We start from the raw sequence: 13,322 nt of genomic DNA, 5'->3' as shown, positions 1-13,322 counted from the left end.
CTGCTCAAACCCCAAGTATTCCATTGTCATACCTGAAATATTTCAAAGCCATAAATATCAAGGACACCGATGTTATATTCTTCATGGTCCTTCTCCATAGCCTTATTAATAGACTAACAAAACAGAAACAAAACAAAAAACAAAGTCTAGTTTATACAATTAAAATACATCAATATTCTTAAATACTTGTAATTCTTTTAAAATAATATATTTGAATTGAATACAAATATACAGAAAATGTTATTTTGCTTTCACTTTTTAATAAAGTGTTACAAACAGTTAGGAAATGAACAGTATGTTATCCTGCTTTCCAGGTCAGTGAGCCTTTGGATCTACTATCTACAAAAATCTTTCCTTTTCACTGTAATTAGCTCAGTTAAATAAAAGGAGCCAACAGAAAAAGAACAGCTTTAAGTCTGCTCTTTGATGAGTTTTGCTGAGGGTACACTGAATCTCTTGCCCTCACTGTGTAGGTCAGTGTGCAGGCACAGAGGGATGGGTGACAGGGGGGAGCTCTGGGTCACTGCAGATCCCCAGAGAGCAGATCCCTGCTGCACCAGGACAGTGTCCCCTCCTGTGCAGGTCAGGCACAGAGGGATGGATGACAGGGCTGTTGTGAGGAGGGAGCTCTGGGTCACTGCAGTTCCCCAGGGAGCAGATCCCTGCTGCACCAGGAGCATCCAGGGCTCCCAGCCTCCAGCCAGCCCAGGCTCTGACTCTGAACAAGAGAACATTTTAGCATGGAGAATGGAATTTGGCCCCTGGCTCCACTGCCAAATCCTGCTGCTGAAGGGGATCTTTGCAGGGAAGTGGGAGCAGAGAGCAGGGGAGCACAAGCAGCCAATTCTGCCCTGCTGAGGAGGAATCCCAGGCAGAACTAGGGATTCTGACAGGAGGGAGATCAGGATCCCACACGGGACAGTCACAGCAGGAGCCTGCAAGCACAGCTCATGTCAGAGGCAGTGCCCTGGGTTTGGTATCCATGGCCACACTCCCGCAGCACTGGGCAGGCTTGGGCAGGGCAATGCAGGCAAGAAAAGGCCTGCAAGGAACATTCCTGGTGCCCTTGAACTTGTTTGGATACTTCAGCAGAATCAAGCAAATCCAACTTACATCCACCAAGTAATCAAACACACGGGAATGAAGGGCCTTGGCCAGGGCATCCCTGGTGTAGCAGGCTTGTTCCACATTCAGTGTGACATTAATGGACTCAGATTTGCCTCCCCACTTGCTGTCCATCTGTCTGCTGGTCAGTTTTTCCTTCAGGCGGTCCTGGTTAATTCCCAGGAGAAAAGCAGGGAAAGCTAAAACTGCAAGAAAGATCAAGCTTGCTGGATTATGACTTACAGACTAAACACAGAACAAAGAAAAAAATTATCTTAAATAACAGTAAAACTCACGGAGTGTACAGCTTAAAAATGAAAAGAGGAGCAATTTAAGCCTTCAAAATTTCTCTATGCTCCTCAAGGACATTTTCAACTCTTTACTTACATGGATTTCAATTAAGATAAACGACCTTGAAGTAAAATAGTCAGCTATTTCTGTACATTCAGTCCTTCAAACATGTAAGCTGCCACAGGACATCGTTTTGAACTGTGTGGTTCAAACAAATCACTCTTGGAGGAGATGGAAATAAATGTAGAGCTCACACATGAAATAAAATTGACACCATTGAAAATTCTTTGTAAAAACATGAAATATTTAAAATGTAATAAAAAGTAGGCTGTTTCCTAATATCCTTTCTCCTTCTTTTTATAAGTTAGGACATTGCAAAAAGTTTTCAATTACCTTGCCTTTTATTTTTTAATTCCTTATTCTGTAAGTATTTTGCCAATTCTATTTCCAGTTGTTCAAAAGCAAAGCACAAAAATACATCTGTGCCAAAAGCAGCCCAGGGTCTGGTATTCTCTCACTCAGCACATGGTGCAGATGTTACTGCAGGTGCCACACACCTTAGGGAGTGGAAAACCAGAAGTGCCTCAAAAGCAAATGGAAACAGCTCCTGAGGAAAACTCTTGGAGTTGGCACTGCACCTCCACTAAACCACATGATCCTCTAACAGTGTTCCATTGGTTTCAGATCTACTTTACTGGTGTGAGGAGAATGCAAAATAATCACTAAGGTGGCAACCACTTGCACTTTATGCATCTGTAATGTCACTGCATGACTTCACTAAGCTCTTTAGTACATTATTCCAAAAGTATTTTTAAAATTGGAAATAATCACCAACTTTCTAAAATGTGATTTATTACCATCAGCAAACTGATGAAATTTACTCTGGGGTACCAGGAACCACACAAAGTCCAGTCACTGGCAACGTGTCTGGTAATTCAGAGAACTCAGGATGAAGAGTACATGAAAAGATCGATCATTGTTTGCTTTACCTTGGGAAAGAATGCAGGAATTACAGACCACCAGATATGCTCACATACACTGTTAAGATGCCAGGAAAAATGCTGAACCAATACTAGTGGTAAGAATTTATGAAGACAGTCTAATGGCAAGGAGCACCATGCAGAGCCCAGAAACTCTCCCTTCCCAGCGCTAATGATTTACTGTAAGGGAAGAGGAGCTGGCCAGCACTTGATACAACTTCACATTCCTAAGATGCCTGATTGTTTTCCCTCGTTATGGACCATAAAGTTACAGTCTGGAAATTATTATAAAGCAGGATATGCATGTAATTGAAAAAATGATCCTCAAAGAGTCATCAGCAGCATTCAGTGGAATAGTTTTAAATGCACTCTGTGAAGGAAAGCTGAAAAGACTGGGCTCACCTCCTGGGCTTCCAGGAAGTGAAAAACAACCCTCTCAATACAATGCAAGTGTAAAGAGGGAGAGTTCAAATTCTTTTCTCCTTCCAAGAGAGAAGTACTATTATTTGCCATGATTTGTAGCATGGAAGATTTCCAGCAAATAAGAACTTTTTTCATCTATTAATATAATCAAAAACTAGAGCAGACTGCAATCACTGGCAGTTTTAAAGATGCATTTGTCTAAAGGGCTGTCAAGAATGGTCTGTACAGATTTGATTCTGACTCAGAGTAGAGCTTTTGGTGTCCCAAAGAATGGCTTTGCATGTTTTTCTGCAATTGGCTGTATAACAACAAGAATGCTAGTGACCAAATTCTTAAACTTTTTATTATTTCAGGCTTACACAAAGCAGGACTGACTGGCGGTTCCCTGTGCTTTATCTTTCATGGTTATGCAGGCTATGAATGCTTTACTATTTAGTTGGCTAGGACAAACAGTAAACTGGGGGGAGGACTAATGGAGAAGAGAAATGAGACCCACTTTCATCTTCATAATGCAGAAATGATGTGCTGGATGTGGCTATTTCTTCCCTGGCTTCTCTAAAATCAGTACACTTAAGTCTGATATTCATTCTACTTTCTAATTTCTTCCCATGTATTATTCATACATAATTTATGTATTTGTTTTCCAGGGAGCAGGAGAAACGTGGTGGACATGGCTCATCACAGAAATACATTCACTTCTAATGACTTATTTTCAATTAATGTCTTTGCCATTTGTTATTTTGGTGCAACTCACTCTATCCATCTTGTATGGCTTTTAAATATCTTGATCGGATTGAAAGATTTAACACTGTGATTTAAACTGAAGCACAGTAGCACATTCGGAACCAAAAGGCATATAAATACAATGCCACAAAATGTTTTTCTTTGGTTCACTTAACTTCTTAATTTGAGAGACTAGGAAGGTTAACAATTAGCAATTTTTATTTCCAAGTTTCATAAAACAAATAGCAGGAGAATGCTAATACAGTTGAGTGTGAAGCTGACTGCACAAGATAAGTTAGTTATGAATAAAGTATCTAAAAGTAAACAAATGCAATTTTCCTAAGCATTAGACCCATTCTGAACCAAGAATTAAGAGAACACACAGGTATGTCTAAGGTACTGTTATGTGTGTTGTGCTTATCTCTGTACTTAAACTATCCAAGTAGCATAAATCCACATTGGATGCAAGGTGTAAATCACAACAAAAACATTTACAACTCCAAGTCCATGAACATTCCAACACCTGGCTGCTGTGAGCCCACCTGCGACAGGACAGAGCACAAGGACAGGGCACTGGGAAAGGGAACTGTAAAGAAACAGTTACTCAGTAGCTGTAGCTAACAATGAGGTGTCAGCTGAGGAATCTGAGTCAGGGAACACAACTGCAGAATGTAAAGCCTGCATTTCTGAACCTCTGTGTACAGGACACATGCACACACCTGTATGGATGCCTGGGCCCAGGGACACCCACAGCTGGGAGCTGCTTCCACAGCACAGGAGCCACACAAACCACATAATAAACAGGGCTTTATGAATGTGTGCTGATGCACTGAAAGAAGCAGAGTTCAAGCCCTTCTTCCAGTGTCTATTATTTCACACTCAAAGGCTGGAACAGGATTTCTCAAATTCAAAATCACACTCTGTTTAAGTCAGTGGCCTTTAACAAGACAAAAGAGGGGCCTCAGCACCTGGTTTTGGCAGAGACTCTCAACTGGCAGCCTGACATTCTAAGAATCTATGCTCTGTTTGGATAAGCAGCTCTAAATTGCAGTTCACCTCCTGCCATCTGGGCTGCAGCCCACTGCTGCTGCTGTAACAGTTTCCAGAGGTACTTACACTCCTCGCTCTCCACTCCTGCATAGTTGCCAACTTCTTTGAAGCTGATGTTTCCCAAATGCAAAATTCCTGCCACTATCTGCAGTACCAATGCCTGCTCCTCTGCAAAGATCCCAATCACACTCATTGCGTGCTGGTAAGAAAAACAAACAAATTTGCATCAGTCAAAGATTCTTGTCTTAGAAATGCTTTTACAATGTTGGTGTTAAAAAGTAGAGTTATTCAAAGCAGTTCAGATTCCTAACACAATCAAATTTCATTAAAGCTGAAGTTTCAAAGGGTACCAGATGTTCTACTTCAGCATTTCTGTATTTTTTAAAATTAAATACAGAAGCATCTACACTTTTTAGAACATGCATTAACAAAATAAGTTCTGGAAAAAATAAACACCTGTTTTAAAGTGTCACACTAAAAATAAATAGTGTCATTGCAAACTGGAAAACAAGGAATCTAAGAGACAATGATTTTATTCCTTCTACACAGTCAGTTCACCCACCAAGACTAAGAACTGTGAAGCTGTACTGAATTACTCTAAAGCACAGCCCAGTGTCTGGCTCAGGCTGTGAATTTCAGCCACTTACTAGAAAATCCCCATCACCCCTGGGTTTTGGAGTTCTGAGTACATGACAACTTACAGAATGTCTTCTCAACAAACTGTTTTTCTAAAATATCACATAAGCTCCAATACAACAGTAACAATTACTTTTTAGGCCTTTAAATGTGCTACACACATAGATGTGTTAATACATCTACTTTAAATAGTAAATTCCTAAAACAGGACACCAGCAGTTGGCAGGTCACACAATGAACTGGCTGCAGCTCTGGATAAAGATCCCTGATCTGTTTTCACACTCCCTTTCTCCAGCTTTTCAGCTGTACTGTTTTAAATAAGCACGGAAGGTCAGCCAGCACTGGTAATTCAGCTAAAACAGAGCAGTCTTTTATAATTTTCTTCTAATTCAAGTTGTGTTTGCATTTTCACATTTTTCATACTCCAGTTTATCTGTACAAGTTAAATTTTATTAGATTTGCACCCTTCTGAAAAAGAACAAACTGAAAATCACGACAGCTTTCTACAAAACCTATTTTCAGGGTTAGCATACCTCCTCCTCAAGGCAAAATACAACTAGAATAAGTTATATCTACATTAATTTCTCATTCCCACATTAGCAGATCAACATCTTTGCTAAAAATGAACAGTGAAATGAACATACATCCTCCACTACACAAATCATACAGTAAAGAACTCACCAGTGTTTCTTGGAAATCTGATTTGTCATTGATGTCATCCACTTTGTAGGAGCCAGAGAGACTCAGATAGTAATAGTAGTCCATACTGGTAATGCCAAGGCTGCTTTTTTGTTCTGAGGAGGCCCCTTCAATTAGCTGCAGAATAAAAACCCCCAAATTAGGGATCACCCAACAATCTCCAGCAGATAATGAGCAGGTCAGAAACAGGGACTGAGCCTGGAATTACTGGGAGAGATATGGCTGCTGCTGTGCCAGGGATGTACCCTTCCTACCTTCTGGTAATTGCTTAACCCAAAAGACCAGGCTCTCAATTCCATTCCCACAAATGGTTTAGTTCTAACTTCACAACTAATAAATAGCTAAAAATGTGACTGCCTTGAATGCCTTCCATAATCATTAACTCATTAAGAATAGGCAAAATGAGTTTTCCACCCAGAACGTGTTCCCTAAGTCCTTAGCAGGGATGTGTTTCCCACACCTGCTGCAAGGCAGGCACAGCTGACAGCACACTCAGAAAGCACCACCTGTGGCTCTCCTCAGACCTGTGCAAAGGCTCTGCAGCCATGCACAGACATGGAAGGAACAAACATCAAAACAGAGCTGTCAAAACCCCACAGCCTCTTACCCTTGTGTCAAACAACCTCTCCAGGCCACAGGAAAAGCAGCAGGACAGGACAAATTGTACATAAACTTCAGAAAAGGAGAACACACAGCTCCTGGAGCAATTTCAGCACCAATTCAGCTTTCCCTCCTGGCAATGGCACTTCAACTTACAACTTACAAGCTCACTTACAAAGCTCTGGCTTGGCCCTAGTTTTGTAGAGCTTAATCAGCAGCACTCCAGCAGGTGAGGACCATGCACATCAAAGACCACTGAAGGCTGGCAAAGTCTCTTCAAACACAAAAACTGGGGATACTTAGACAATTCAACAAAGTGTTATCATAAATATCTCAGAAAAATAAACTGACAATCAGATTTCTCTGTCACAGGAAGTATAGGCCAATAGAGATATATATAAACTGGCCTCTCTCTATATATATATAGGCCAGTTTAAATAGAAAACTGCTGAAAAGTTCTCATTTTCTATTATATTCTCTTAGACTTTTCCAGATGGGAACTCACAATGAGTTTCCAAGCAAGGCTTAGAAATACTGCAATATTCTGTTCTGAATGGCAGCCAGGCAGGTCTGTGGCAGATGGTGTCTCACCATGCTGCTGAGCTTCCCAGCAGAGACCAGGTTACCTCTGCAGTGTGCACTCAAATCTCTCTGCTTTGACAACATCTATTCAATCAAAAGGAGAAACGGGTCCTAGATACTTTACATAACTCAGAAAGGACTTAGACACTTCTGACCTGGTAAAAAATGTGAAAACTTCTCTCTCCAGGATTCCTCATTACAACTCGAGATTTTTCCAGTAGGAAGTTGGAGATTTTCCCTCCATCTGGTTCTCCACCTGGGCTAAACTGTATTTCAAAGTATTTCCCCTGCAATAAATAATACAAGCTGTTAAATGATTAGTAAATGCAAATTCTAAATTATGCACTTGTACTGTATTCCACGCAAGGTTACAAGGGTATATCATCTTTATGGATACTTCAAGGTACAACCTAAGCTTACACTCTTGAACCACCATTATTTTCTGCATTTACACAGATCAACATTAACACATCCCATGTTAATGCAAATGTAGAGAGGAAATCAGTGGCTTCTCTTCACTGTTGAGACTCTTGCTCAGTATAAAGGAAACCATGAGGCTCACCTAAACAGCAGGTCAGTTCAACAGATTTACAACCAACAGCAAACTGCTCTGCCTGGAAGCAAAGCAAGGCCACAATCTCCTGCTTTCAGGGAGACATTGTTGGCCAAGTTAGTTGTGTTCCTGTGGAACACATCTCACATTGTTAAAGCCTCTGTGTAACTTTTTCAAATGGAAGCTCTGGTGTGCAATTTAGTGAGCAGTCACTTCAGGAGATTATCTTGACCCTTCTGGAATGACAGACTGAAGGTAATTCCTTCCTACTGCCTGTATAATATTAGTAAAGGCTGCAGCCTTGGTACTTCAAAAACTATACCCAGTACATAGAGAGAAAGAAATGCAGGGGAAAAAACAGCTATACAGAAGCCTCTGATATCCACCGTGGTTTAAAACACACTTTATATCTTTTTCTATCTTTGTATCTTATTCAGATTTACCTCACCTGTAGTAAATTGATAGTATACCCCTGAACACTGTCTCTGTAACAGCAAACAAGAGTAAAGTCATCTCGAAGGTAGAGGGACTTACAAATCTGCTGGAGTTGTTGTTCCGTACAGTTTTTGCGTTCCCAAAGGCCTCCAGTAAAGGGTTGGATTGTAGAATAATATCTTTAACATGCTAAAATTTTAGGAAATGAAAGAAATGCAAATTCAGAAATAGACATTTTTAAAGTTCTTACAGATTTTCTAAAAAAAAAACCCCATAAATTATATATTAAAAAGGCAAGAAATCCTGCATCTGTAAAAAATTCTCTCGATCATAAGGAATAGAATCCAACAGTTTTTCTTCTACGGCTTTTAGTTCCTATTTTTGAGGAAAATCTTACAGAATTAAACAAAATGCCTGAGGCTAAAACCTGGTTCTTCTGTGCATTGTTCTGCCAAAACAACACAGCTGATAAATGATCTGTTTTTTCCCATCATCTTAATCTTAAACCACACTTACACATGAGCATTTAATTTTTTGGGGGGGGTTTGGAACCACAACCAATGAAGTCAGAGTAGCATGAAATTTAGGAATCTGCCAGTGCTTCAGCAATCTGTTCTGGGATCACTGATCATGATACTGATCACTTATGCTTCAGTACTACTGTGTATCAACTCACCTGTACTTTAGGACCACCTCCTGAAATTTTGGAGATATAACTCATGATATATTTGGCAGCTACAGTCTTTCCAGCACCACTTTCCCCACTATAGAAAAAGAAATACAAAAATGAACATATTAGTTTTTAAGTAACGCTACAGTGGGGTAATTTGAAGTTCATTTTGTCCAACCAAGGTGAAGTACCTCAATTAAATACAGCACATTCAGACTGAGTAACCTGGTAGTACAGGCTGTGATGCAGTGTGGTAGCATGGTACTGGGATATGTTTGTGAGTACAGAACTCTGAATACACCATCCTGCATGGACACCAGAACCTCAGTGAGACTCCAAGGTCAGAAAAGCACACACACTGAGAAACATCTACTTAAACCAAGATACTCAAAAGAGAGCTAAAGACTCCATTCCCATCTATATTTATGGGGATTTCAGGTCTTGACACAAAAACTAATTTAAAAATCTGAGCTGTGCATGCCATGCCAGATACCTAATTCATTTTAGTATTTTTTTGTTTTAGGTGTTCCTGAACAAAATAATGAGGCATTATTAATCACATCCTGAATGACGGAAGAACTGCCTTCCTGCTCCTATGCCTCTTGACACAGGGTACAAGAAGTCTTACTATCCCATACTAGCTCTCACAATTCCTTCCTTCCTTCCTTTATAACATTTCACTTCAATGGTGAATGGTGTTTACACCAGCAGCAGCTTTGCCTTCTTGCAATCAGTAAGTTTCTCAAGAGGGAAAGAAGACTGGCATGGCAGGCAATCCAAACTCCCTGCACTTCATCCCTTAAAGCTTCTTCCCTTCATCTCAACAAAATTCCTCCAGACTTTGTAGGCCTTGGTGCAAGTCAGCTCTGACATTAATGCATTTCCTGTGATCAGGACAACTACACCAAAGCAAAAAGGACAACACACAGATGTTGGGTCAACACCACAAGAAGAGCTAAAATAGCTTTCTCTTTGGTGAAAAGCTGTGCTATCTTTAAACTCCTGAACAATTTCAGTGAATGTTGTTGACTCTTCCATCCTGCGCCCACTTGTTCCTGGATATGGATCAAATGCACATCTTTTCCTGCACAAACCTCAGCTGCATCTGCCAAAGAAACATCAGCATGTCCTGTACAGGAAAGGGACTCACTGAGAACAACTCAGACCTCTTTATCAGCATGACTAATAGACACATTTTTAAAGGTTTCATTCTGGAAAAACTCCCCAAACCGCCAAGCTGCAAATGTGATTTTACATCTTTAAAGCTTCCAAACAATACAGAAATACTAAAAGGCTCTTTTAAATTATTTTCCCAGAAATGTTTTCATGCTTTTGTCTTCTCTTGACTACAGTTTTATAGATCAAACTGAAAACTTGAAAGGGTGAAAAAGTACTTACTGAGCATCCATCTGTGGAGCACAGACCACGATTATTATTATTCTTCTGAGTCACCTTTTCCTAACAACCAAGAAAGCCTGTATTATGCATATCTACTACATTCACAGGGACAGACTTTGATGAATGGCAAACTGCTTTTAAAAGTTCAAATCATGAATAGTTCAATAATTAAAATAACATTTCTTCAAAATCTGCTGGCAGTAAATTTGTTCTTTCTGTTGTAAAACCAGACAAACCAACTGAACCTGAATCATACTCTAAGCTTACAAATTGCAGTTTTCAGATGAATACAGGGGAGAATCCGAGGCCAAACATTGAATAAATCTGATCAGGTATTATTTATCACACAGTAAAAATATAACACGTTTCTATAAGCTTTTCTTCACTGCATCCATTATCCTTCTCCTCCTTGCACAAATGAAGTGTGGCTTGTATTTCTTATTCCATAGTGTCAGCCACAGAACTGCCCTGGAGCAACAAAGCTCTGTTTTATTGTTAGTGGTACTGGAAAGTGGTCCTTTCTAGTAAATTAACTTGGCCAAAAGATTGCCTGCCAGAGTTTCTTTAGATTTATGCATGCATAGCTGTTTTTCAGTTTTAGGTTTTTATTGATCAAAGACCAGCAAATTGCTCCAATTAAACTAGAATAAAACAAGAAGATGCATTATTTATGAACCTAAGTAGCTTTATCTGATGGGATGGTATCCTGCCCCCACTAAAGCTCAGGTATTCAAATGGAACAGGGAAATTGTGCCATTCCTGCCAAATGCTTCTCATGCAGCTGCTTCATATAAATCTTACTGCTCTGATGCTATTAACACTATTTTTAAGAACATGTAAGAATCATCTAACTTGGTAGTTTGAAGTATGTTGGAAATATGGAGGTTTTTAAGAGCTTGAAAAAATTCTTAAATTGGCTTAAAGTGGACTGTGTGTGACAATTTTCTCAGAGACTTTTCTTGCTAAAAATAAAACTAGCACATAATATCAATCACTAACAAAAATTATAATGCTTTGAAAGATATAGTTTCTTCTAGCATTATTTACCACTTCAGAAAAATGATATTTTCTTCCACAAAGTCAATTAATGCTTAGCTGAAATCAGAATAAGACTACAAACAGAGAAGGAAATGTTTTTTGCTCCTTGCTTCCTTCCCAGAGGAAACAATCAGTAATTAGAGAAGCAAGATCCAATACACAGCATCATCCTTCTCGCTAAAATTAATTTTCTGAGTGACATTTAATATGGTATCCATGGCTGTAGAACAATACAAGTGATGCTTATCTACATTGCCAGGACAATGTAGAAATTTTAATACCAAACATTTATAAAGAACTCCTGGATCTGCCAGTAAAGAATACTGTATATGTAAAATACTCTGATGTGTTTGGATAAGTTTTCTAGTTTGTTTATACAGAAAATTTACTTTCTGTAATTATGTTCAGAGAAAACTCAGTAGCATGATTTCAGTGAAATATTTTTCCCTTCTGAATCAGAGCTTTAACCTAAGTTTTCTTACAGTGTTAGACTTATGTTTCTACCACTTCCTCATTAAAATTTAGCCATATTTCCAGTCAGGTTCTCTCCAGAATGATCAGTCATTTGAGTGTTCTGGAAAGCTGAGATATAGAAGCTGACTAGAAATCTCATACTGAATTTTGAACTTTATTAGACTTAAGATAGACATGAGCTGTTCACTAAAAGCAGTTCAGGTAGCAAATTATCTTTTCATTATCTCCTATTTGTAGTACATAAGATGTATTGCCTTTTCAGATATGAAGTCATTATACACTGCTTTCCTGGACTCAAATGCTGCCACACAAATGGCAAATGCAAACTAAAACTACAAACAAGAAAAATTGCTTTAAAGCAATGGCAACATCTCCTGGCAGGGATCACAGAACCAAAGTGAAAATACAGACCTCAGCTTTATAGAAAGGTAAAACCTTAACACCCTGAAGAAATGCATTTATTGCTATATGATAGAAAAATACTAATCATAACCTCCATTCTCTCAATTAAAGTGACAGCCCAAAAGGAATTAAAGGCACAAGAGACAACTCTCCATAAAATCTTGACTGGACAACTCTTTGCTGACAGTCTGGAAGGGCCACACAGGGCAGAAATGCCAAGAGTCTCTTGAATTGCCACTGATGAGCTTAGTTCAAGAAAGGTCTAAATTAAATATAATGCCTCAGTAAAACATAAACTGAATGAGAAAAAAAGCCCAGTGTGGCTGTGTTACCTCTGTGAGTGAACTTCTCTGCACTCCTGCCCAGGCACACAGACCTGGGGCCACTGCTCCCTCTTCCCACCTCAGCACACCCTGCTCCTGGACTCAGCCATGAATCACCTCATTGTTTATTTACTCTGCAGCAGCCATGCAAAGCAGCTCAGCTGGGATTAGACATGGGCACACGTAACTTTCTTAACACATATGCAAATATGCTGGAATTACTCAGCTAATGAAAAAGCCTTCCCTGGCCTGGAAAGGTTGTTTGGTAACAGTTTTTCTTTTAAAATTAGTATTATCATATGAAAAGAGGTTATTTTTGCTTACAATCCATTCAGCATCTCAGAGAATTGCATTTTCTTTTGGATTTGCTTTTCCAGTTCATTCACTGACTTTTGAAGAGGATGAGTTTTGCTATCAGTGTCTAAATGCATTTGGAATTAACGTCCAGGTAAAAGTGGCTCTGCCTACTTTAGAGACCCTCTTCACCTGCCTGGAAACACAGATCTAGTCTGTGGGATGCATGTCCCCTCCCAGGTTTGCAGGCAGATGCCACAGGTGCCCAAAGCCCACGGTTGGAGGGCACAGCAGTGTGCACCCCCCTTCCGCCTCCATATGCAACAGCAGCCAGACTTCGCCTTTGCCATCTGGCTGTGAACAGGGCCAGTCTACACCTTATTTCTTACCTTCTGTCTTTGCAGGAAAATCTCCCATTTTGACATGGGAAAACCTGATTAAATTTTACCTGGTTCTGTTCCCTGTTCTACCAGGGATTTCCAGTGGAGTCACTCCAAATTCAGACTAGTTATGAAGCAGAGATGCAAGAAGCACCTCACTATAACCATATTATCATCGCTCACCTTCCACAGGACAGTTTTTCACAGAAAAACCACGTTTCACTGAACACAAAGGTTCATTTGGACCTGCTTATGCTCAGCAGCTTC

General features: G+C 39.7%; 1 protein-coding gene across 2 annotated transcripts in view; it reads right to left on the bottom strand.

The window, feature by feature from the left end:
* Window positions 1-13,322, bottom strand: part of MYO1E (myosin IE) — a 76,657-nt gene that overhangs the window by 27,467 nt on the left and 35,868 nt on the right. For both annotated transcript variants that reach the window (XR_010441556.1, XM_064722103.1), the window contains exons 5-11: window positions 8,753-8,840; window positions 8,176-8,265; window positions 7,244-7,375; window positions 5,889-6,023; window positions 4,638-4,770; window positions 1,114-1,310; window positions 33-113 (exon numbers count right to left, since the gene is read on the bottom strand). Coding sequence is in view for 1 of the 2 variants with exons in the window: in XM_064722103.1 (XP_064578173.1) it covers window positions 33-113; window positions 1,114-1,310; window positions 4,638-4,770; window positions 5,889-6,023; window positions 7,244-7,375; window positions 8,176-8,265; window positions 8,753-8,840 (856 nt within the window). In the remaining variant the exon portion in view is untranslated. The remainder of the gene's footprint in view (window positions 1-32; window positions 114-1,113; window positions 1,311-4,637; window positions 4,771-5,888; window positions 6,024-7,243; window positions 7,376-8,175; window positions 8,266-8,752; window positions 8,841-13,322) is intronic.

The sequence above is a fragment of the Zonotrichia leucophrys genome, chromosome 10 (genome assembly GCF_028769735.1).
Source record: "Zonotrichia leucophrys gambelii isolate GWCS_2022_RI chromosome 10, RI_Zleu_2.0, whole genome shotgun sequence".
In the NCBI taxonomy this organism is placed as follows: Eukaryota; Metazoa; Chordata; class Aves; order Passeriformes; family Passerellidae; genus Zonotrichia; species Zonotrichia leucophrys.
The sequence above is the reverse complement of the archived record's forward strand: the minus strand, read 5'-3'. Positions and strand labels throughout refer to the sequence as shown.